General features: G+C 42.2%; 2 protein-coding genes and 1 long non-coding RNA gene across 9 annotated transcripts in view; 2 read left to right on the forward strand and 1 right to left on the reverse strand.

Annotated features, from left to right (window-relative positions):
* Positions 1–399: 399 nt before the first annotated feature.
* Positions 400–25,151, reverse strand: LOC310658449. Of its 3 annotated transcripts, XR_014502325.1 has the most exons (4): positions 24,893–25,151; positions 23,998–24,132; positions 6,044–6,115; positions 400–877 (listed from the first exon to the last, which is right to left on the reverse strand). It is a non-coding gene; the product is annotated as an uncharacterized lncRNA (long non-coding RNA). The 3 variants fall into 3 exon arrangements; XR_014502326.1 differs by lacking the exons at positions 23,998–24,132; positions 24,893–25,151 and adding an exon at positions 16,073–16,579; XR_014502327.1 differs by lacking the exons at positions 400–877; positions 23,998–24,132; positions 24,893–25,151 and adding exons at positions 5,322–5,409; positions 16,073–16,579.
* NFAM1 (NFAT activating protein with ITAM motif 1) lies at positions 1,309–17,804 on the forward strand. 2 transcript variants are annotated; one of them, XM_083400350.1, is made up of 6 exons: positions 1,309–2,037; positions 5,343–5,684; positions 6,016–6,128; positions 7,978–8,064; positions 11,470–11,556; positions 17,167–17,804. In XM_083400350.1, the coding sequence occupies exons 1-6, from the start codon at positions 1,983–1,985 to the stop codon at positions 17,239–17,241; spliced, it is 759 nt and encodes a 252-aa protein (XP_083256476.1). In that variant the 5' UTR covers positions 1,309–1,982; the 3' UTR covers positions 17,242–17,804. The 2 variants fall into 2 exon arrangements, with proteins under 2 accessions (XP_083256476.1, XP_083256475.1); XM_083400349.1 differs by lacking the exons at positions 7,978–8,064; positions 11,470–11,556; positions 17,167–17,804 and adding an exon at positions 5,088–5,216 and having other exon boundaries at positions 6,016–6,703.
* TCF20 (transcription factor 20) overlaps positions 24,109–25,853 on the forward strand; it is a 185,340-nt gene continuing 183,595 nt past the window's right edge. For 3 of the 4 annotated variants that reach the window (XM_083400252.1, XM_083400258.1, XM_083400259.1), the window contains exon 1: positions 24,167–24,372. The gene's annotated coding sequence lies outside the window, so the exon portion shown is untranslated. Of the gene's footprint in view, positions 24,373–25,853 lie in introns of all 4 variants that reach the window. The other variant, XM_083400248.1, reaches the window with a different exon arrangement.

Raw genomic sequence — 25,853 nt, forward strand, 5'->3', positions numbered from 1 at the left:
CCCCCCCCCCGAATTCCCAGTCTACCAACTGGAGACCAGGAATTTGTTTTCAGTACAAAAACTGAGCTCACAGTCCTTTCCTTCAATCTGTTGGTACTGGGAGTCAGAAATCTTTGGTGATTTACTGTAAATCACCCTGAGATTAACCAGTAGATACGGATCTACATTCTGCCCTTCCCTGGCAGAATGTGGTGGTCTGGCATTTTTTTTACTGCCAAGGGTGTGTAGGGTTGTTATAACTTCACTCTTACGTATCCTGGCATCTAATTTACAAAGAGAAATAGAAAACTGTTATGCAGTGCCCCCTTGTGAGTGCATATGCCACAGAGTCTTATCTACGGAGTGTCTTACATCTACCTTCCGCCTCTGTTACATTTGAATGGAAACTTCTCCTCCTGATGGCTTTAATTACAATTTATTAGCAACAGCAAACTTTTGATACAGATCAGGGTAGAAAATAATAGCTAAAAAAGGAGGGCATTCAGTTGTGAGGATTTTGCGGGTGTATCTTTTTTTCTAACAGTTCATTGTGTTAAGTGAATGTGACAACTTGAGCTTCGGTTCTTGGAGCATACTGAATTTGATTTTAAGGTGCCATCGCTGTAATCTGATGTTGAAAGATCTTGACAGGCTGCAATAAATAGTTGCCTCTGCAAAATGACATCAGCTGCCTTTGCATTTAATTGGAAAATAGACATTTTTAGTGGCTGCATGTTTACCCGAGCATGAGCATCTTCCAGAGCCAGTAGTTATTGACTGTGATATCTTTTGGTGGGCAGGGTTCTGCAAGTGGAGATTGTCTTGTGACAGGCCACCCGAATCTCCGTGCGGTGCAAAATTATAGGGGTTCCAGGCACTTACCCAGGATTTGGCTTCCCTGGAAGGAGAGACTGTGGTGTCTTTATGAAATATTGTTTTATTTACACCTATATACAACGTGAGCTTAAGGGACGCGGGTGGCACTGTGGGTTAAACCACAGAGCCTAGGACTTGCCGATCAGAAGGTCGGCAGTTCGAATCCCTGTGACGGGGTGAGCTCCCATTGCTCAGTCCCTGCTCCTGCCAAGCTAGCAGTTTGAAAGCACGTCAAAGTGCAAGTAGATAAATAGGTACCACTCTGGCGGGAAGGGAAACGGCGTTTCCATGCGCTGCTCTGGTTCGCCAGAAGCGGCTTAGTCATGCTGGCCACATGACCCAGAAGATGTACACCGGCTCCCTTGGCCAATAAAATGAGATGAGCGCCGTAACCCCAGAGTCGGCCACGACTGGACCTAATGGTCAGGGGTCCCTTTACTTTTACCTTACAACCTGAGCCTACAGTGGAGGGGCCACAGCATTAACACCCAGAAAGTCTTGCTTCTCCCATTGTCACAGCTTTGGATCCAAGCAGATATCCAGCAGGGTTCTCCCTCTCAGGCATCTGCCTGCAGCCTGCTTGTAGCCCAGTTCAAACATACAGGTGACTCCCCACTTACACAGGGGTTACATTCCAGCCCCCCCCCCTTGCAGAAGTGAAATTGTGTAAAGTGGGGAGCACCCTCTAAACACCTCTTAATTGCCCTCTTTTCCCATAGAATGTACTCTTGTTACTTTAATGGATTGTGCTATTCAATTTCTCTGCCTCGTTTCATTTGCCAGCCCTGGTCCTGCAAAATGGGAGATAGCTGAACTGTAATCTGATTTTATAGTTTTAACTCATTTTTAGTTTCGTTGTATTAAGTCTCCAGCACACTGCTTAAGAGACAACTATAGTAAGTGGTAAAAACAAATTGTTAAAGTAATTTTTAAAATGCACAGAGGCCCCAAAGCAGAAAGCACTGAATACAGCAGAAAGGGCGGAACAAGGAACAAAGAATCAGTAACGTATTGTTTTGTTCCTCCTAAAGCCATCCTCCCCACCCCAAGAAAAGGGAAGAGACAGAAATACATTTCTGAGTAAGCGTACCTCTTAGCTCAGCCTATACCTCTTTTTACATGCTGCCATGGCCTCCAGTCTATATACTGTTATCACACTTCTCTGGACTCTTCAAGATGGTGGTAAGAACATGTCTCTCCCCCCCCTTCCCCCCCCCCCCGTCTATTCTCTCATTTGTTCCATCTGGGAAAGCCTTTTCACTAGTCTCTTAAAGCAGTAGTATTTTCAACCATTTCTGCTGTATATGATCACCTCTCCCTTTCTCTATCCTTCTATCTCCTGTTCTCCATCCACTTCACACCCTTATCTTTTAAACAAGAAAAATAAGAATGAAGCTGGTGCCATTGGGGTGATCTATCTTAGATTAGATAGAGTGTGGCTTGTCTGGGGGTCCAAATTTGTGGGTGTAAAATTGAATAATTGTTTTTATTCTCCTTCTCCCCATTAAGTGATAAATGCAAGCTTGCCCTGTGTGTTCTGAGTTGAAAGTGGGAAGGGGAAATATTAACGTTTTGTAAATAATGAAATAATAAAACCCACTGACTGATGGTCAGTGCCTTAAGGCAAGCAGCCTTTTAACACTTTCCAGAACTGACAAAGCAATCAAGCATTAATGGGTGTAGTGAGTGAATGTGTTATGTGAATATAGTGGCGAGTAGGGTTGCAGAAAGTATTGCAGCACTTCCCCCCCCCCCCATCAAACTTTATGGGACTTTAGCCAACAGTCAGTGAAATTCCATGTATATATTGCTTATGTGCTCCAGATGTTTCACATACATTATCAGTTTTGGTAATTCTTATAGCCTAGGGGTGCCATAACTATTGTCTCTGGGCCAGAAGAGTTGATTGTTACCACACTGACTGTCAGTAACAAGCAGTTTTCAATGAAAAAACACATCTTAATTATGTTTAAAATAGCCAGAAATATGTAATATCCAGTTTGGGGCTATAGGGTTCACACTTTTAACCCGAATTGTGCTTGAGAGATCAATACATCCAAAGTGTATTAAAATAACTTTTGGCCAGAGAATGTACAAAAATCAGTCAAGATCTTCATGTTCCCGAAACATGCTGGGACTATGCATAAGGACTAGATAATGTACAAAATTCAATCAATATTTGCACATTTCCCAAAGCCCGTTGGAGCATTTATATATTGATTGGGAAACAGGAACAATTTCCTCTTCGTGGATGATGTGCACATTATCTATGAGGCCTGGTGAATGTGCACAACGGCTGGTTGTTATATGCATTAACCAGTAATCTAGCATTCCCCATAACACACACACACACTCTACAAGGTTGACTGTGTGTTTGGGCTCATGGGGAGATCTTGCTTTTAAGAGGGAGTGGGGATCCTATGGGCAGGCTCTTGGATTCCTGTTGGGTCCTGCTTATGGGGTCATCAACAGAAATTAATAAGCAAGCCATACACAGCTATTTAATATGTTTACACTGGTGAGATATCTTCCCCCCAAAAAATCAAAATCACAAAGGTTCATGTGAACCTCATCACCATACAGCCTCACAGAGCAGTGGCAAAGACGGACATTGAGCACCCGTCTACTACCTTCAGCTTCCTGGAGCATGAGATGAAAATAGACAATATGCTTTACGAAACAGCCAGTTTTGAAACACTCTCTCCCTGCTCCCATCATGTCTTTGTCATTAAACAGTAATGCAGAATTGCTGCAAACTGAGTAAACTGGCCACTTCCACCCATCGCTTTCCACATACCAGAATTTCACATGAACAGTAGTAAGTGGGGGTGGGGGAAGAAGAGGAAGTCGGCGGCAGCAAAGATGATAAATTCCCACAGTGTTCTGCTAATGGACTCTGCGTATCATGTGAAACTTGCTATTTCCAGTTCAGAGAGCAGTTTTTAGAGTCAGCACAATCCTTTTTCTGTACTCCAGCACTTCGCTAGGCATCTTCCAGGTTGGGAATACCCAGAATTGCTTGGTGATATCTGAATTAATGGAACGGAGACAGCTGGCTCTCAGTTTGCCCTTGTGTGTAGGTTCTACATATGGCAGTAAGGCATGGGGGGCAGATCTTCAGCTCCTTGTCTAAAACTTTGTGTAGAATATTTAATGTCAGCATTCAGATATTTAATTAGAAGTAAACATGTCTACAGATATAGGCCTTGGTTCATGCTTACCGGTCTACACGCTGTGGGGGAGAGTGAGTGTGCTCTGCTGAATGGAAAGCTAGGTGCACTGTGAACTGTCTTAGTCAAAAAGGCAACTAGATTGTGGACTTGTGGTTAAGTCCACCATCTTGTGGTGTTGATGCACACCTGGAGTATAGTGTCCAGTTCAGGAAGCCACAATTTAAGAATGTTGACAAGCTGGAACATGTGCAGAGGAGGGCAACCAAGATGATCAAGGGCCTGGAAACCAAGCCTGTTGAGGAATGGTTGAGGGAAATGGCTATGTTTAGCCTAGAAAAGAGGAGACTGAGATATGACAGCCATCTTCCAATATCTAAAGGGATGTCACACGGAGGACGGAGAAAGCTTGGTTTTTTTTGCTCTGGAGGCTAGGACCCAAACCAATGGCTTCAAGTTACAGGAAATTAGATTCCAACAAAACATACAGAAAGAGCTTTCTGACAATATGAGCTGTTCGACAGTGGAATAGACTCCCTTGGAAGATGGTGGACTCTCCTTCCTTGGAGGTTTTTAAGCAGAGGTTGGATGGCCATCTGTAATGTATGATCTAGTTGAGATTCCTGCATTGCAGGGGGTTGGACTGGAATGACCTTTCCAGCTCTATGATTCTATGATCTAACGGCAGATTCCTGAGTCATTTGCAGTAGATTGGCCAGAATTTCTGACTCCCAATAGTTTAACAAGAGCAACAGCAGGATGACTTTTTCCATCTAAATTAGACTGCTTTACTGAAGTTTGCATGAAAGGACTGAGCACTCATAGAATCAGAACTGTAGAGATCCTAGTTGCCAGAGGATCATTTATTCCAGCAATGCAGGAATCTCAGCTAAAGCATCTGTGACAGGTGATCATCCAACCTCTGCTTAAAAACCTCCAAAGAAAGAGAGTTCACCACCTCCTGAGAGGGTTCGAGTTCAGATCCTGAAAACAAATTGCTAGACACACAGTGTGTTCACCCTGTTCTTTAATTCTAACTCTGTCTTTTGTACCTGTCTCCAGCTGGTGGAGCTTTGGATTCTTGTAAAAAGCTAAGTAGATCTGACAACCTGAAGCCCATCCACCCGTGGTGTACACTCCTCTATTGTCAGACTACTCAATCTGTTGTCATCTCACTCCAATTCAGAGATGGTAAAATTGGCATCCTTCTTACAGGCTGCTCTAGGCTATGGGCAGATGTTGCCAAAGTATAGATGACTGAGCAAATTTTCTCAATCTTGATAACTGTAAAAAAATAATATTTTCCTCATCTACCAGGGACTCTCCACGTGTATAATGACCGTCTAATCAAGATTGCTTTTGCCAATGAAGAAATTAATGCACTCTGCAAAACAAACGTAATGTATAAACCAGATTATACAAAATTCATCCTTAGCTATTATCGGATTGACTCGGAAAGCAAGGAGATCACAGTCATGCAATCTCTACAGTCTGTGGAAATTCCTCCCGGTCGTGAGAACAAGTCAGAGATATTATATTATCCATTTAAAATAACGCCTTCTATGCATTCCTCTGTTTCTGGTACCTACTACTGCAAAGCAATTTGGATACTTAAAAAACAAGTAAGAAGGGGAAATGGGACATTTATCCTTTTCAGAGGTAAGTTCTTGAAGGCAAGTCAGCGGTGGTGGGTTGAACAACAACCGGGGGTGGGGCAGGGGTGCTCAATCTTGTGTAAAGGCATTTAAAACTTTTGCTACCTTTATTTGAATGTATACTATAAGCAGACAAATTACAATGTCTAATTGCAAACAAATCACAAACCCTTAAAGACCAACTCATTTATTCTGATGTAAGTTTTCATGGACTAGCAATTAGGTATGAGACTTTCAGTTCCTTGAAGGAAAAATGGGATATAGATTTAAAACAATGAGCCTTGGCTCCCAGTTACCGCTTATCTGCATGTTTGGCTTTCCTCATTTTCTTGCAGAAAAAGGATATACAGAGCCCCCTCTTACCATGTGGATGTGCCTTATCACCATCACCATTATTTTGACTGTTGCAAGCATCATGGGAACTGTCCTGCTCTTCTGGAAGAGAGAGGCAAGTAATTCTTACTTAACATCATGTTGCATTTGCTACAAAATGCAAAAAGTTTTGCAGCATCAGCCACTCAGTAGTGCTGAATATTAAAGTCAGTTACAAAATGCTTGGAATGAGGGCTTCTACTGATTAAAAAAAAAATCTTACTTGATTAATCAAATTTTAATTTATTAAGATTGAGTTGATTAATCAATTAAATCTGCATATGTTTGCATGTGGCTAACATAACAGTTCTGGAGAAAAATGCATTATTTCTTTGTCTGTAGAAAGTGATATACAGGCATCATCTTATCATCTTCAAGAGGTACCCTCCCCTCCTGTGGGAAACGGATGTTCCCTACCATCTGCAGTTTTATATATACATATACATATACATATACATATACATATACATATACATATACATAACATTTTAACTCATGTGAAAAAACATTAATTATTGAAGTGTATCCTAATCAGGAATGCCATTTTGGTCTATAAAAAAATGGTGTATAATAAAAGTACCTGAACTTTTACTTAATTGAAGATTGCAGCCCTGTTTGGAGCAGAAATTGATTATATGTTGGCTACTTGGCCAGCAATAAAAATTTGTCATGTTTGTATACCAAGAGAGTTCATATCATAACACTGTTATGAGTATCTCTATGAGTATCATAGTACTCATATCATAGTACCAGTTTGTGGGCTTCTGGTCGGCCACTGTGAGAACAGGATGTTGGACCAGATGGGACTAGACGACCCAGCTGGCTCTTATCTTATCCTCATATTTCCCTTATCCTGAATAGTGGGAAGTCCTGGACAGCCTTTACAAGGTCAGTGTGTTCTTTGGAAGAGAAAACATTGCAGGCTTAGACTTGTGGTGACTTTGTGACAAAACGTCTACAGATTTGAAGGTTGCTTCTTATATTGTATTATTTATTAAATTTTGAACCTGCTCTTCCTCCCAAAGGAACCCAGGGTGGCAAACATCATACAACACAACACAATAAAATTATAATGAAAACATATTCAAATCATTTAAAAACAATTGGAAACATAAAAAACCCACTAAGAACTTCTTCTTCTTTTTTAAAAAAAAGTAAAATGGCCACATACCTCACGGTTAATTTCAAGGTTATCAGGAGCAGTATATTTCAGCTATTTAAATGCTTGTGTGAACAGTAATGTTTTAAAATTCTTTTTTTAAGTTAATAAGAAGGGCGATGAAGGTATCTCACCAGGCAGAACATTCCAGAAATGGGGAACAAGCACTAAGAAAGCCTTATCATGTGTGAGCTCCAACTGGGCAGCATCCAGCACCACCAACAGAGCCTGCCAATCATATGGCCTGAGTTGGTTGATATTGGGCAGACCCTCTCTTAGTTACTTGGGTCCAAAGACATTTAGGGTTTTATATGCTAGAATTAACACCTCGATTTCGGCCTGGTAACTCAATGATAATTAAGCAAAAGCAAGCATGCACACCCAGTGCTAATCCCATTGACAACCTGGAAGGTGGCGATGACTGACTCACACTTCCATTGCTTTGAATGGGATATTAGATTTCCCATTGACCTGCATCAATATGTCTACCGTAAGGAAGTTTTAGCTGCAACGGACAGTCAGATGCCCTTGTGCTTCTGTAATAGTTCTGGGGCATTGCCTCTGAACTCAAAGGTCATTATGTGGACAGTTCCTAAGCTTTAGTTTATTATTCACACCACAAAGGGGTAGCTGTATTCAAAATCCCTTCAACTCCTTTGAAAGGTAATGAATTAGGAAGAAGAACCAAAGCTTGTACATGTTGAATTTATGCTTTGCCATTTATTCCCATTCATCGTATCCTCACGAATTTGTGGTGTGGCCTCAGTGGAGACAGATCAAGAAGTGCCCTGCTCAGAGGCCAGCCCCTCCACACACTTCAGGCAGCTCAGAACCTCCAGAGCCCTCATATGTTGTGAGTATTACTGTATATCAAGAAAGACTTTTTGTAGCAGCCCTATTCAGAAGCCATTAAGTGTAACATGGTGGAGGCTCAGGGGGATGAATCCACTGCAAAGTTCTGCAGAGAGGGAGGTTTACTATGTCTAGCTGTACGTGTGAAGGTTCCCTCTCTGTAGACCAGGGTTTCTCAAATTGGTCGATACCCACCCCCTGAAGGGGTTGAAGGGACTATCCAGCCAATAGAAAAAGACCTAGGGGTCAAAAGGGGCCTGGAGTGGGAAAGAAATGTATGAGGTACAGTGTGAAAAATTTAATTAAGAACTATGAGCTTCAGAAATAAATGACATGAGCATGTACAGAGTGTACCTTCCTTGCTCTTCTGAACAACACTGAAAAAGGTTGAACACCAAAGCCTCTAATTCATAAACCTGCAGCCCAATATTCACATGTTTGCTAAAGCCCATCAGGTTTCTCACTGGAGAGTATGCTATATATATTATTTTCACAGAATCATAGAATTGTAGAGTTGGGACCCCAAGAGTCATCTTGTCCAACCCCTTGCAATGCAGAAATCTCAGCTAAAGCATCCATGCTTAGCTAGTAGATAATCATAATGCTACTAGATAATTCTGCAATGATTAACGCATCAACTCTGTCATTGAAAAGGAACTTCATATTCACTTTCTGTTACCAGGTCTTTTCTGTCAATTCCATCCCTTTAAAGAGGGATATATGCTATATTACTTAGTAAGCAATGGAGACGAATAAAGGCATCTTGAATAAATGCTTCTTCAAATTTGTTATGTATTGTTGAAAGCTGAAGTGCTCTGAGCCACTGAAGATAAAACAGTAGAAAGCCATGCAGCTGTGCAGAAGGAAAATTGCTCTTATGACCTGGGTGGGAAAGAGGGTTGAGCAGAGATTTGGATTAGATGCTTTTGGAAGTTGTATTCTATCCTTGACTATTAGATGCATGAGCAGTAGGTTTTAATTACGGTTTATGGTTACCAGTCAATTCAAGGGGTGGTTGTTAAAGGTATCATTTCATCTTTCCTCTTGCTGTGAGAAAAGGTGCACAGGGCATACTGTCATTTGATATTATGCTTTAAAACAACAGCTGAGACTCAAAGAACAGAGAAGGAAACTTTTATCTAGTTTTGTCAGGTCTGGGGTGTTGGCAACTGTCAGGAAAAAGCCAAGAGCTGTAAATCACAAGTTAGGAACTGGACACAGTGAATATTGTCATGCCCCATGAAAAGTCCCAGCTAGAACAGGAAGCTTCTACAGGCCTTTCTAGTCAGGGGCCATCAGTGGGCAGCCTGGGTGAAAGGAGGAACTTCAGGGCAAAAGCAGCTTTAGCTTCCCAGCAGGTAGGACTTATTGGGGGGGGGGCTGTGGGGAGGTGGGCACAGTGCAAACATAGCAGTGGAAACACCCAAATGGCTGTTCTTACAGTACTAAAAAGGCCTTGGGTTGTTCCTCAATTCACTTCTTTTCTCTCTTGGGGTTCACACCATATTTTTCTATTCTTTGCCTTCCCTACTTCTGTAATATCCCCCAGTCATGTTGCTACCTACTGCAGTGGTGAGATCATCTTTAATTTAGTTAATTCACATCCTCTGTCAGCTTAGGGTAGTGCTGGTGTATTCATGGCTGCAGTCCCACCTAATAAAAAAACTTCCCATCAAGCCTAAATCCAGGTGACTGTTATTTGGGGGTCCTTTCATCTATGCCCCCCCCCAATTCTTCTCCCTTCCTGCCCTTTCCCATCGCAGTCACAGAAGGAGAATTGATTCTTGGACAATGCTGTGCGTTATCAGTTTGTTTTGAAGTGAGTGGTGGGAAACAGAGTTTGACAATTTGTTCTTTTCCTCTTGCTGCGTCACTGAGCCTTGCAAATCCTGCACGTTCCCCGTTCTTCTGTTAATGCCACCTGTCTTCCCGCATGCTGAAGCTCCTCCCACCATCCTGTTGCTAGGGAAACTGCCACCACGACCATGGCAACCTGCCGTTACCATAAACACACATAAGTGCTGTTTTGGGTGCCTTTTTTAGATAAGAGACTTAACATCAATACATCTGACATACATATTTAGTGGCAAGATGTTTCATCTCTTTGCTTGTGCTTATTTGCAGACTCGGTTTCTCAGTTCTGGGTATTCTGAGCCACTGCCTGGGGGGGTTGTAAAGAGCAGACCCCCCTTTCTTCTCCAGCCTTTCTTAGTGATAACTAGGAGGAGCCTAAGCATGGCTGTTGCGTTCTTAAGGCAATTGTTGGGATTAAATGTAGGGTGGAGTATTCTGCTGTATTTCCAAAAGATAAAAAACTGGATCAGCTAATCCATTTTTCTTTTAATCACCTAAGCTGCAGTCTTAAACACATTTACCAGGGAGTAAAGCACTGCTGGGTAATATGAAATGTACTTCCAGTGTAGAATAGTGGTTAGAGAATTGGACCTAGGACCTGGGAGACCAGGGTTCAAACCACCATTTGGGCTTGACGCTCACTGGGTGACTTTGGACCAGCCAGTGCCTCTCAGCCTATCATACCTCACAAGGTTGTTGTGGGGATTAAATGAAGATGGGGAGAACCACGTATGCCACCTTGAGCAAAGGGTGGGATAGAAATTCTATAAATAAAGTATTTCCTTGTAAATATGCACAGGATTTTGTTGTTATATAGCTCTGTCTCAGTGTCAGGGAATGAGTCATTTTAGATTTGAATATATTTACATGAATCCCTTATGTAGCATAGTTATTACACAAATTGAGTTTATAGTCAATGTCTCACACCAAAATATGCTGACAATTCATGACCCTCCTGTGAGGCAGGGAAAAAGCAGATTACAAGATACATGAGGTTCCTGGCTAAACAGAGTTTCAAACCCAAGTCTAACACTCTTAACTGTTAGGCTGCAAACAGCTAATACGTATATAGGAATGATCTAGGGGTTATTTCCCCTTCCGTGAGAAGTGACAATTCAAGTTAAAACAAATTAAACAAATCCCAATATAACTTAAACCCTGTGCAGAAAAGACTCTTGTCAGATTGTTTTCTTTTCCCTCAGACTTTAATTCAAGGCTTGTAATATTATAAATGTTTGAAGCCTTGGTTTCTAGTGTTGGGCCAAGGAGTAGGACCTCAGCAATTTTTGCTAGGTGCTCAAAACTGGTTAATAATGCAGAGCCATTCTCATGAAGATTATTCCCTTCTCAATTTCCCCTATCCTCACTTGGGAACCTTGGGGAATGTAAATAACTTAGGGCAAAACCCTGTGCACATTTACCTGGGACGAGAACAGTCTATTATTGAGATCCCAACATAGAAATATAAAACCATTGGTAGGAATTATAATTTAATTTGTATGTATAGGATATTATGATTAACACGTGTCCTTCCCCTTCCTTCCTGCTTCAGGAATTAGGACCCCGGGAACCCGATGTCTATTTTGCCATTAATAAAAGTACAGATAGTCCATTGCACAAAAAGGTGCCAGCAGTCAAGGTAAGTCTGATACTTTTACCCCCGTTCGCTTCTGGCTTGGCTGTTGTTACAGAAGCCATATGTGTGATGGGAATGCCAGCAAGAACAAACACATTATAATCTGCAGATCCTGGCTCACCCAACTCAGCCAAATTACTTGTCACCATCAGTGGTATCTCCTGTCTGAATCCTCGACTGACAGGGTATGTGAGGTATGCTTCCTGGCGTTCTGAACACTGCATAGATAACTTCTACATGCCCAAGATTAAGACAAGCCACTTCTAATAATACATTTTATCTGGGTCATGTGTATCCACTACTAAGGCAGAAGCAGCTCTTCAGGGTCAATAAAGGACAAAGTCTACAGGTCAGGGGCTGCTTCTCACCATTGCACTTTAAAGGTTCCTTGTGCTTCCAGATCAGCTTGTCAGGTAGACACTGTTGATCCAGTTTTTCTGGAATGGTTCAACAGTAGCTTCTTCCCAGCAGGGCAACCAGAGGACAACTTTTAATCTAATTAAAATAGTCCATGACCAGGTCAACCTGATATAACTCTTTCAAAACTTGGGTTGCATGTATATGTAACTATCTTGAACCGAAGGCATAACATAATGGTACGACCAGACTGAGGGCAAGTCTGAAAATGTATCCAGAAGTGGTCAGACTTTAGGTTTGCAGGATCTGCTTTGTTTTTCACTAAAAGACTCAGATTCACTAACCAGAAACAGGTGCAAAATAGTGGCTAAGGAAGGTGGATATAGATTTGATGGGGAAATTGCCTCTGAGGGCATGTTCAGTACTGTACCAGAAATGGAGTTCACAGACATTATTGATCACACACAAATTTTGGGTATCCCTCCCCCTAGCATATTTCCCGATTTCAGCAGCCTAATTTAGAAGGGGGAGAAATGGTTTTGTTGCCACTATGCTTAACCCATTGGGAATTTTGCTGATCTGTAAATCATCTGGAGATCTATCTCAGTCAATCCCAGTCTGGCTTCTGGCTGCCTGTGCTCTACTCTATGGTGTTTCGGATTTTTTAAAAGGAAAAATCTTGCCTCTCCATTGTTGCATATGCAATAAAGAAAAACCATTGAAAAATGGAGTCACAGAAATCTCAATGTCCAACGGGTGCATACTTTGCCAAAACAGAGCTCATTGAAAGAAGTAGGGAGCAAGTGCTGAAGAATTCACATCATCAAGGCTACAAAAAATCCAGTTAACCAACCACTACTGGTGCCTTTGAAATGAGAAAGAATGGAAAAAATGAAAAGAGGGGGTGTACCTACATTTGCACATGCACAGTGCCCGGATAGTGCAGCCAAATTAATTCTGCTAAAGGTAAAGCAAAATTGCACTGTTAGCAACCTGCACTATGAAGAGATTCTGGGTTATTATGTGTACTGTCACGTATGCTATGTACGGTGCCAGAAAATGGAAAGAGAATATGGCAATATCTCCTAGATCAGCCAATCATGAAAGGCTTTTCAATCTTTTGGGTTTCACAGAACTCTTCATCAGGCAAATTGAGGGTTCAGACCATTAAACAACAATATAATTTAGACCCTTATACTTTGAGTTAGCAATGTGCTTTCTGTGTATTAGAACACTATGTAGTAAGAATCTCCTGTATCTCTTCCAAAATAGAGCATATTTCATTATGAGCTAATTCTTCTAACTCAAGTTAGAAAGGGAACATTTGTACTTGACTGTCATTTATCTGGTGTCTTGTTTCTATGCTTGGCTCTGAAAACATATAAAGGTTGCCAGCGCATCTCTCTCTAGACAAGTCCAATTGGAATGCCAGCTGCTTAATTTCCAGATTATGCCTATATTGCTCTTGGGGCCAATTTGGATGTTGGTTGTTCTCTGGAAATAGCAGATGTGGAGTCAAATGCAACTCAGCATACCCACAGAAATATAATGTGTGAATTAGAATCGTGTGGATTTCATCCATGCACTAAAATGTGTTTCAGAGTACACACATCAGAGTACAAGTGAACCCATTGTTGCTGGGTATTATGTCACTTTTTTGGTGGATATGCAGAAACATGAGTGATTCCCATATCTGCCAGAAGAAAGTAACCTCTGAATTGCCACTTGCCAATGTTAAGGTGGCGCTGTGGGTTAAAGCTTCAGCGCCTAGGGCTTGCCGATCGTAAGGTCGGCGGTTCGAATCCCCGTGGCGGGGTGCGCTCCCGCTGTTTGGTCCCAGCGCCTGCCAACCTAGCAGTTCGAAAGCACTCTCGGGTGCAAGTAGATAAATAGGGACCGCTTACTAGCAGGGAAGGTAAACGGTGTTTCCGTGTGCGGCTCTGGCTCGCCAGAGCAGCAATGTCATGCTGGCCACGTGACCCGGAAGTGTCCTCGGACAGCGCTGGCCCCCGGCCTCTTTGAGTGAGATGGGCGCACAGCCCTAGAGTCTGTCAAGACTGGCCCGTACAGGCAGGGGTACCTTTACCTTTACCTTTAATGTTAAGGTAAACATATGAAGCCAAACTGATGACTTTGACAGGTTAGGCCTTCAATGTTTTTTAAACTGAAGAAGGGAATAGAAAAAATGAACAAGAAAAACAACAACTGTATGGTAAATACAGAACCTCCATTATTCTGTGTGAACGTCTACACACGCTTCACTTCACTTCACTTCACTTCACTGTACTCATAACATTCAGTATTACATGCCACCCCCTTACCCAGGGCCTGTGTTTCCTGTGTTTCGAACTCATTATCTCTAAATCAGAACAAATGGCAATTCACTGAAAACCTGAATTGCTGTTTGCTCCAAATGAGTGCTAAAGAGTGGGTTTCCTTGGGGGAAAGCAGTAGGACAAGAGGAATGTGGATAAGCCCTAACTGCCTGAGGGTTTCTTTTTCACACGGCTATACCTTGTGAAGATATCCTGAACTGTTAATGTTAGCGGTTTGTAACATCCATATGAAGGTTCCCTTCTTGGGTGTCATCCAGGTCCTCATGGCCTCCCTAACAGACCTGCAGCTATCCCATGTATGAGGTCCTGTTCCATTGCTACTTAAACTTGGGTTGAAAAGTAAGAGGTGCAAGTTCTCACAGGAGCATAGAAAACTTCCTTATAGCAGGTCAGACTACTTTCCCATCAATGTCAGTATTATCCAATCTGATTAGCAGCAGCTCCTCAAGATCTCTGGAGAAGATTTTCGCTATCACCCACTACCTGATTTTAAACTGGAGTTGCTGGGGCCTGAACTTGGGACCTTGTAGATGCAAAACACATTCTCTGCTGCTGAGCTATGGCCCTTTATTACTTCTTGTGGAACGCATACCACAACAAGATCTGTCAAGCTTGCTCTATGTTCCGTTTTAGAAAGTTGTGGTTTGAGGGCCCGACCCCCGCGGAGGAGGAATGAATACACGAGGACACGTGATATATGGTTTATGGGCATGAAAAGGCCACAACTTTATTGGTTACAGCAGTGAAAAGGTATTGGCTTAGGCATTGGATATCCACCGCAGGGGTTGAATCACCAGTAGGCGGAGCCTGTTGATGCTAATTCAACTATAGGCTCTCCCCTGATGCCACCGGGGGTCGTGCCATGGCCTCCCGCCAAGCAGGCATCGGACAGAATACACGACCGCCGGATTCCTTTAACGGAATACCCAAAATTGAAGGCATAGGCGATGGCCACACCTAGCCTTCCAACACACTACAACACCATAATCCAATGCCTAACCTACCCACCAATACCACGAAAGTTGTGACGATTGCTACGAGGCAGGCGAAAAAACCAAATGGCCTAATGCCATGTGGAAAAACTCCTACCAGGCCCCCCGCCTAACCAGGGCGACCAACCTAAGGTCCATAGCAAGGTCAAGACCCTAAGCTGAAGGGAGTGGAGGGTGGGTGACTCTTGGCGGACGAAGAGAAAATGAGGCCGGGGAGAGGGCTGGCGCAGTAACTTGAAGTTACCTGGGCACGCCCCCCGCCGGCTCCCGATTGGGTGCCGGTCAGTGGGCGGGGCGCCAGCCAGGTAACAGGGAAAGCAGGGGGCGGCTGCCCCCTGCTAGGGGCGGTGCTCGGGCTCCCGCCCACAACCACTCCCCTCCCTTCCAGGGAGGAGAGTCTTTGGTGAAGACTTTATTCTAGCAAGCTTGTGGGGGCAGTGGTTAAAACATTTAAACTGTAAATGTTTAAGCGAAGTATTAGCTATTTTTGAATCTGCACATTTTAATATTTTAAGGTTCTTTTTAAATGTTTATTGTTTTATTACATTTCAATACCACTATATATATATATATATATATATATATATATATATATATATATGTGCAGTTTACAGCCTACATAAAAACATCCAATAAAACATTCCAGGATCAAACACTCCAAAAGAAGCTCAAATACAAAATGTACATTCAAAGCAACATAATTAACAGGAAACTAAAATATTATCTTAAATATTTCAAAATAAGACCTTACTAAAGGAGGTCAAATATAGAATACGCATTCAAAACAGGATAATTAGCAAGAGAATAAAATATTATTTTAAATATAGAACCTACCTGCTGCCGCCGGTGGTGATTCATGGTGGCTGATGGCTGTAGGAATGCAGTCTCAATGGCCTGGGTCGACTCTACACTAAGTGACTTGGGTGCCGGCAGAACAAGCAAGGGATCTTCAAGTCTCCATGTGCAACACTAAGTGCACACTTTGCAGCACACTTGGTACATCACCAAGGTGCTGCCTAGGCAGCTTTTCACTCTATATACCTGGTGGGAAAGCAGACGATTGCAGAGTCTCAGTCTGATGGCAATCACCTGGAACAGAGTGCAGCCACACCTCCTTTCCAAGAGGCCAAGTCCAGTTTTAACTGCTATCTTGTTTTTATGGGATGGATCCCTCTGTCAATTGAAAGGGCTCTTTATATCCGTGGACAGGGTTCTGCTTCACTAACTGGATGTTCCTGCAGATGAAGGGGAGCACTGAAAGATACTGCACTGCTCTTTTGAAGCAGTAATGGTTGTAGCAAATAAATATTAACTTCCTATTTGGGCTGCATCCATGGCATGTCCTCCGGCCTCGGTCCAGTATACCTGAAGGAGCGTCTCCACCCCCATCGCTCTACCCGGACACTGAGGTCCAGCACCGAGACCCTTCTGGTGGTTCCCTCACTGCGAGAAGCCAAGTTACAGGGAACCAGGCAGAGGGCCTTCTCGGTAGTGGCGCCCTCCCTGTGGAACGCCCTCCCACCAGATGTCAAAGAGAACAACAACTACCAGACTTTTAGAAGACATCTGAAGGCAGCCCTGTTTAGGGGAGCTTTTAATGTTCGATGTATCACATTACATCGAATATTCTTTTGGAAGCCGCCCAGAGTGGCTGGGGAAACCCAGCCAGATGGGCGGGGTATAAATAATAAATTATATTATTTATAAATTATAATATTTATTATATTATAATATAATTATATATATATTTATTATAAATTATAATAAATTATTATTGTTGTTGTTGTTGTTGTTGTTGTTGTTGTTATTATTATTATTATAGTTCATCTATTCCAGAGACTGATTGTACCGTTATATATGGGGTCCTCTTTTCCAGAACATAATGTTTTTTACCCCTCCCCTGCCAATTGTTTACCCCTCCCCTGCAGGTGTCTCGACAGATAACGCAAGAAATCACAGATGTGTATGAGAACAATACAGCAGATTTGTATGAGAACATCTAAGGAGAGAGAGCTACACTGCACAGCCCTGCCTTTCTCCAGAGCTCAAAAGAAGGTTCTGAATTCTCAACATGGAACAAGCCGTACATGCAAAATGTTCTACTGATGTAGATACAGGTAATACTGATACACATCAACACATGGAGCAGCCCAATATTATTCCTAGAAAATCCAGCTCTTTGAGACACATGCTTTCTACTGAAGAAAATGGGCTAAGAAAGTGGGAATGGAAGCATCATGCAAGGAGAGAGATTTGGGAGAAGAAAATGGAGATCTCCCGAGTTTGCTATGAATTTTTAAAAAAATATTTATGATTTTCAATTATATACATTTCACTAGTTTTACAATCATTCTAACTCTACTTCCTCCTCTTTCTGCGGGTCCTTAAATTTATTTTTTTACATTTCTTACATATTGTAAATTAACTTACTCATTTATTCATCTACTTTAAATATTTACTCTTCTAAAATTGCATGTTATTACAATAATCCTGCCAATGTTCTTATCTGTTTACAGTTTGTTTGTAGATATTCAATAAACCATGTCCATTCTTTTATTTAAAAATTGTTACCTTGATTTCTTATTTTTCTTGCAAGTTTTGCCATTTCTGCATATTCCATAACTTTTTGCATCCATTCTTCTTTTGTCAGGACTTCTTCTTTCCATTTTTGGGCAAATAACATTCTTGCCACTGTAGTCACATACCTGAATAAATTTCTATACTGTTTAGGTAGTTCTAAACAATGAATAAAAAAGTGCAGATGGCCATGCGTTAGATTTTTGTAAGGAAGTCAGATACTTAGACCTGTGAAATTATGATAAAATTCAAACTGACCTGGAGGTTTCTCTCAGTTTTAGACAACAGTTTGTGTTTGGGAGAAGAAGGGCACACTAATATTGCAGCCCTAAGAGGCCTTTTGTTTAAGCCACAGCCAAAAAGACTATTATAAGTGTTTTCAAAATATTCAAATATTCTAAAGAAAATGTTGTACCCATGAATCAAGGACATTTTGTTTGTTTGTTAATCTTCAGAAATGCATTGACATAAGAAGAAACAGCAAAACTTTTCCCCCCTTTTTTCTTTAGCTTAGAAGTCTGCGGGCAGGAACCATCTTATTTGCTAACATTATGTTGGCTATTCTTTGAGCCTTTTGGGCTGAAAAGCAGGGTAAAAATGCTTGGTATAATAAATATAGGTTATTAAATGTTACATGTTTCCTAGAACACCCACGTAACAGCAAATCCAAAGAATCCATTTTGGCATTGTTAACGGAGAAATCTGAGGGCTCCCTTGGACGACAAAAAAAAACCAAGGACACCAGCCAGGAATACCAGAGCAAAACAGCAGCCAGTAGGCTTGGTCTTTACTGAAGACTGTTGCGACAGGACTCCCACCTGCCACAAGGTGAAACAAGATGGAAGCCCCAAAAAAAGAGAAACCAAACTTTTGTTAGCTGCTAATTCCCATGTCACCCCCCCCCCCAAACTACATCACGAATACATCACGGTTACATCATGAAAAGGGAGGTCTGGTGGCAGCATCCTGGACCCTGCCCCATAGTTCCCCTTGCCAAACACCCATCAAGTGTAAAAGAGATATTTACATTTCCCTGTTTCCCAGCCAAGTTAAGCACACCCTTTTGTCTTCATCTGGGTTTGTTATTTCTGGAAATGCTACCTGTCTGGCACTCAGGTATCAGGATGCTCAGGCAGAGGGGCTGCTGAGTAGCTGAGCTCACATGTCTATATGAATTTCTGAAGTTTTCCCAGTGAGCCAGTACATTTATCAGTGAATTGTTACATTTGGTATTGTGCAGCAGAGACCCTTTGAATAGATAGGAAGAAACTGTGATGAAGTGTTTTGTGGGGACAAATCACAAAAGTCACAAAAGTGATTGTGCTGATTTTGGTAGTGGGCTGCATGTGCATGATATCTGCTGGAGGGGCAACCCCCCCCCCCCAGCCCATACCTAAATTCCTTCAAAACTGTCCCTCAGGAAGAAACTACAGATTCCAAAGAGGAGCTATATTAGTCTCTTGCAATGAAAAACTTAGTCCTATAGCAGGCTATTATTAACAGATTTTAAAGACTATTGCTTTAACAGATATATTAATACTTGTCCTTGTGAAAGGAAAACTTATTTTATCAGATGCATGACATGGGCAGGAAAAGTATATAACGTGATTTTGTATGTCATAAAATGTAATCAGATATTCAGATTTTGAACAGGAGGGCTGAAAGACAAAGGAAAGCTTGCTGATAGCAGACCTAAACTACAGGAATCTGATCCAATCAGTCAACTGAAGTTAATTTGTGACTGACATCAATATGAGCTTGCCATGCTCATCCCTTGTCTGATAACACTCAGTAGGGATATAGTGAAGGTTTAGTGGAGAACATTATGAATATGAATCAGCAACGGTGTCACCATTGGGAGAAAAATATACTGAGTTGCATTAACAGAAATGTCACACACCAGAAATAAAAATAATATGATTCTACCTGGTACAGACTTGGTTGGCCTCAGCTGAAGTACATTCAGTTAAACATACCATAAGAAGTCTACAAACTAGTCAGGATCCAGAAATCTACAGTTTTGGTTTTAAGAGTGGGATGCAGACATTAGGCCTTCACAGTATAGAGGCAGAAATAGTGAAGACTCGACAGCAATTTGAAATATCTTCACAGCTGCCACAAGAAAGGGTTGAGGGGAAGGAATGTTTATCAGAGACCCAAAGGAAAGGACAAGAAGCAGTCAAGAAATGTACAGTCCGATGGAACAAGAGATGACGCAAGTTCTCCAGCACTGGCTTTGAAAGAATTTGTATATTTCATGAATGGATTACAACTAGCAAACTCTGCCATTGTGTCGTGTTTTGTTGCCAGAGGATACTCATCCCTTCCAGGTATTTTATATGGGTTTTCTTCACCCCCTCCACCAGTAATACAACCTGCACAGAAGGGAGAGGGAGGATGGATTTAAGAAAAGCTGTCCCTTAAGCCACCAGATGGTGCCCTTGATTCTCATTGGCTGTCTTCTCTCTAAGTCTTTACCTCTGCCAAGATCTTGTGCTGCTCCTTCCACTAGTGGAATTGTATACATTTAGTCCACAACAAATGCAGTCAGCTTGTTTATCTGTGATATTATTGCTTCCCATAATAGTTGTGATTATGCCTGTTTGGACACAGATGTTTCACCAAGTATCATGCTACAACATGAAATAGTAAGTCCAGGGTACAGGCTGAATGTCAGCAATAACATCTTCACTATTCCATACCATTCTAATATTAAGATTTCAGATGGCATGTTTATGTACTTTCATGGTGGCATGGACTAGAACAGGTCTACCCACCTATCACAGAAACATAGACACTAAAATGGTTTGGCCTAAGGGTTAGACCAACAGAGGCTACTGACCTTACTCAAAGCACTGAACAAAGTCTTCTGAAGTAAAAAGGACTGTTCTTCCACAACTCTTGAGGATTAAGCTCCAAAGTAACGAGGCTTAGGTCCAAGCTATCTGAAAGACCGCATTCTCTGATATGCACCTGCCTGGGTTTTGAGATCTTCAGGGGAGGCGCTTCTTTTGGTCCTGATCCTCTCACAGGCATGCTTGATGGGGATGCAGGAGAGGGCCTTCTTGGTGGCTGCTCCCAGACTTTGGAATTCCCTCCCTAGAAAAGTTAGGCTGGTTCCCTCCTTGCTGTCCTTCGGCCAACAGGTGAAGACTTTCTTTTGACTGCTTTTAATTAAAGGGCTGGTGCTGTACTGTTTCTATTGTAATTATTGGTATGTTTTAAACAGATTTTATATATGATTTTAATTCTATCAATGTTTAATTGTATTTTAATAATTTAGCCTTCTAGGTTTTTAGTAGTTGTTGTTTTTACCTGTAAACTGCCTTGAATCCCATTAGGGAGAAAAAGTGAGGTATAAATAAATATATAATGAAGATGATAATTTTGTCCTACTTTGTCTATGGCATCTCATTCACCAACCACATGTTCGTAAAGATCTTGATGCGGCATTCTATCAGCTACCATAGAGATGGAAAATAAAGAAATAAGATGCAAAATTCCTTATTGATACACAGGGCTTTTCCAGATTTTGTGGCAGTCTAACAGCATAATGCAATTGTTGGGAGAGTACAATTATTTTCGTCTATTAATAATCAAATGTATATTATTAGCAAGAGTAAATTCCCATAAGCATTAAGAGTAGACCTGTCATAAAGATGTCTGTGGACCACCTTTGGAGGTTCTCAAGACCTTCTTCAAAGGCATCTCTATTAGGAAGTTATTTATTTATTATAAATTTATTTCAAAAATCAATAGCATTTTTCATCTAACCATATAATGAGTTAAGTAAAGCATTCTATACATCAGTCCTGAGAAACATACCACAAATGTTTTAAAATGTAATAACAATCCCTGTTAGGATATGTTCATGTTACCACTCACTTTGTATCCAGTTTTCAAATCAGATTGAAACTGCTTTAAGAAAACACAAGCCAAAGAGCAATATTTGTCAAGAAATCACAAAATCAATATGGATCATGGCCAATGTTGTGTGAAGGTGGCTTCAAAAATTAGCAGTGGGGGCGGACTGGATGGGAAGTAAGCAGTTATATGAAAAGACTCTAAATCTGCTCCAGCAGAGCTATCTCCTGCTCACAACAGAGCCACCCCTTGGGAAACCTGATTACTTTATATAAATTAATATTGTTTTTCGTGAATTTTAAAATATAGTGTCATGCTTCCTTGTTAGCTGCCTTTGATTTGTATTCTGAAAGACTATAAAAATAACCACTAGTAGTAATAATTAAGAATTTGGGTATCTCAAAGGTTAGTTTGTGGTGCAAAAGTAGCTAAATATAAACTTCTTTAGTTTCCTTATTCAATTTGTTCTCTGTATAATTGTATGTTTATTATCACATGTAAGCATGTTATCTGTATAATGCAGAGGTAAAATGTGTCTCTTCTCATATGTTTTTGGACACCCGACTCCCATCAGCCCCAGCCAGCATATCCAATGGTTAGGGGAGGTGGGTGTTGCAGTCTGCCAACATCTGGAGGGTCACAGGTTCCCCCGCCTGTTTTGAGGTATGTTTTCTTCTTGGCCATGGGACATGATGGTAAGGCACCTTGTTGATGACAGTCTTTTGGTGGTGTGGATGCTATAACATGGTGTGGCCCAAATCTAGCATTCTTCCAATCTATTTCTGATTGATTCCTGATAAGATTTCTGGGGTCCTATTTTGTACTAGGGTCCCGTTTTGTACTAGGACAAATATTTTGCTAAGGTACCTCACAGAAGGCAGGTTCCCCTGATAACATGGACATGTGGTTTTGAATAGCCTTAAGTGTAAACATTACTTTGCTTTATATCCCCGTTAAAATTTCTTCGTTAATTTTCATAAAATCTATATACTGCTCCATCAAACAAACAAAAAACTTCAAAGTGTTTTACAAAAAAGGATCAAGAATTAAAATCAGTGTGTTGTTTCTTAATAAAAATATTTAGGGGTACTCTCATTTTCCTACTTGTATTGAAATACTGCCCCTCAATGAGGTCAAACTTCTTCTTGTTGTTGTTTATAGTCGTTTAGTCGCGTCCTACTCTTTGTGACCCCATGAACCAGAGCACGCCAGGGACTCCTGTCTTCCACTGCCTCCCGCAGTTTGGTCAAACTCATGTTAGTAGCTTCGAGAACACTGTCCAACCATCTCATCCTCTGTTTGTCCCCTTCTCCTTGTACCCTCAATCTTTCCCAATACAGTATCCGGGTCTTTTCCAGAGAGTCTTCTCTTCTCATGAGGTGGCCAAAGTATTGGAGCCTCAGCTTCAGGATCTGTCCTTCCAGTGAGCACTCAGGGCTGATTTCCTTAAAAATGGATAGGTTTGATCTTCTTGCAGTCCATGGGACTCTCAAGAGTCTCTTCCAGCACCATAATTCAAAAGCATCAATTCTTCGGTGATCAGCCTTCTTTATGGTCCAGCTCTCACTTCCATACATTCCATACATCATGGATCACTGCCTCGCCATGGCGAAGGGGCTTGAATAACTCAGAGAAGCTATGAGCTATGCCGTGCAGGGCCACCCAAGATGGACAGGTCATAGTGGAGAGTTTTGACCAAACGTGATCCACCTGGAGCAGGAACCGGCAAGCCACTCCAGTATCCCTGCCAAGAAAACTCCATGGACAAAGGCCAAACTTAGATTCACAAAATGTTTAAGGGTATGCGTACCCTTGCATCCCCCCAGAAAAAAAGCACTGATTAAAATTATCACAAAAATATTACAAACGTACTTAAAAACATACAAAAAGTTTAAACCACAGTAGAATAGACTAAAACGTATTAAAGCTCCTTCAAATGTTCTAAACGAGTGGGTAGGCTTATCTACCCGCCGAAAATAATATTGTGAAAGCGCCTGCCTGACATCAATAGGCAGGGAGTTCAGTTAGCTTAGCACGGTCAGGAAAAATCAGAGCGAGGGTTTTTTGTGTGTGTGTTTGGACACGTGCTGCACTGAGGCAGAAGCGACCCGGCTTTTTCTGCTGCCTTCCCGGACTCGGTTCGAGGTCCTCTCTGCAAAGACTTGGGAAGCAGGGACCGGAGGGGGCAAAGGAAAAGGAAGAGCATATATATATATTTGCACGTCTGTATATCTGTGTTGGGGGGGGGGGGAGAATTGCCCTCCTACTCTTCAAGGCATCACTGTGAGATGCCAGACCCTAATCAACAGCACCGGTACCTCCCGGCTCGATCCTCATCTTCAGCCCCGGCTGCCGCGAAGAGAGCCAAGCCCTGGCAGCGGCAGCCGCGCTCCTCCTCTCTGTCATCAGCCAGTTTGGCCTGACACATTGAGTAAAGGCAGCCGAGTATTGTCCTAAAAGCGGAGGGGGGGGGGATAGAAAAAAAGAGAGAGAGAGAGAAAAGGAGGGGTGGGAATAATTCAATCAATCACATGACTTGACAGGATTTCTAACCATTTTCTTTTTGTGTGTGTGTGCGCAACAAAATCATATCTATATATTAAAAAAAAAACACACCACACACACAGCCCCCCCTCCCTGCCTCCACACACACACAAAGGAGCTAAGATGGGACAATAAGGAAGCATCTCAAGGTAAGAATGTCCTCCTGGAGGAAAGTGTTCTTTACAGGCTTCAAAGATCATTCGTCCTCAGGCTACATCGCTTGGGGGCTGGGGAGCGGGGCTGGCTCGGTCTTCCTGCGGCTGGTGTGCCCAAGGTCCTCAGCAGAGGGGAAGGAGTCGTGACAGGGGAGGAAAAGAAGCTGCTCCTCTGCTCCTACCATGATTGCTCCGTTTCCCACGTTTCCTTTTGGTGTGTGTGTGTGGCTGGGGGGGTGGAAGAGAGATGTAGGCGGAAGGGGCGCGGGCAAGATTGCTAAGCTCTTGGAGGTGTGATGGGAAAACTTCCCTTCCCGAACTACTCAGGTTTTAATGGCTCGATAGGAGGAAGTGTGGAAGGAGAGGTATCCAGAGCGAATTCCCATGGGGTAAAACAACAAGCAACTCCTGGGATCGGGGGGAGAGGAAGAACCCCAGAAAGTGGAAACAGTTTTTTTAAAAACACGACCTCTCTCTTTCTTAAGGTGCGTCAAATAGGATGAATATAACATACACATATGAAATGGATTTCTTCTCGTCTCCTTCCCCCATCCCGGAATTTTGGCAGCTTAATAAAAACAAAACAAACTATTTCATTTGACTGCGCGGGAAATGAAGCAAAAATGAAAAGACTCATCATCTCGGCGGTGATGAGTCTTGAAGGAAAAATACACCACCACCCCTTTCAGTGTAACCTGAGCCCTTCCCCCTTTTGGAAGGGATTTGAAGAGCAGGCTGTTGTTGAAATGTATTATTGAAGGCAGAAGGGAGGGAAGCGGTTAGTGGGGAAGGATCTGTCGAGCTCACGTTTCACATTCTTTAGCAACCTTCCTTCTGTTAAGTGTGAGGGACGCACGCGCGCGGGCTTTCAACAATCCCAGCGTTTAACCCTTGGGAACAGATCTTTGCCTTTCTCTGCTTTGAACCAAAGACTTTTCAGACCCGTGTAAACAATGCGCGGGCGCGCGAGTATGTAGGCGGTGGGGAATGCGGGGAGGAGGGCGAGTTTCCCCCCTACGCAGCTATGGAGGAGGTTGAGGGTGGAGTGATTGTTGAAAGCTCTTCAAAGATCCGAATGGAATATATTTTTCTTGGGTGATGTTTTCCATCTGCCGCAATTTATCCTTGCTTGACTCGTTGCCAGTTGTGAAACGACTAGGTATCTCTTTTGCTCTTGTCCAACCATCGTTATCGACTTGAAATTCTATAACATTTTAACTGCATGGGTCCATCTAACGTGTTTTCTCCAGTGGATCTGTGCCAGCCTTAACTGGAGATCTTTGGGATGGAAATTGGGACCTTTTTAATGTAAAGCGTGTGCTGTCCCATGGCCCTCTCCTACTGAGGACTCAAACATTGCTGTTTAAAGAAACCCTATTAACCCTGCCCCCTGTAACCTTAGGTCACATTCTTATTTACGTGGTGAATTGTTATTCCCAAAGGAGGAATATTTGGGGAGCTATTCCCAATATGTA

The sequence above is a fragment of the Podarcis tiliguerta genome, assembly GCF_965153285.1.
Source record: "Podarcis tiliguerta genome assembly, chromosome: 10".
Taxonomy (NCBI): domain Eukaryota; kingdom Metazoa; phylum Chordata; class Lepidosauria; order Squamata; family Lacertidae; genus Podarcis; species Podarcis tiliguerta.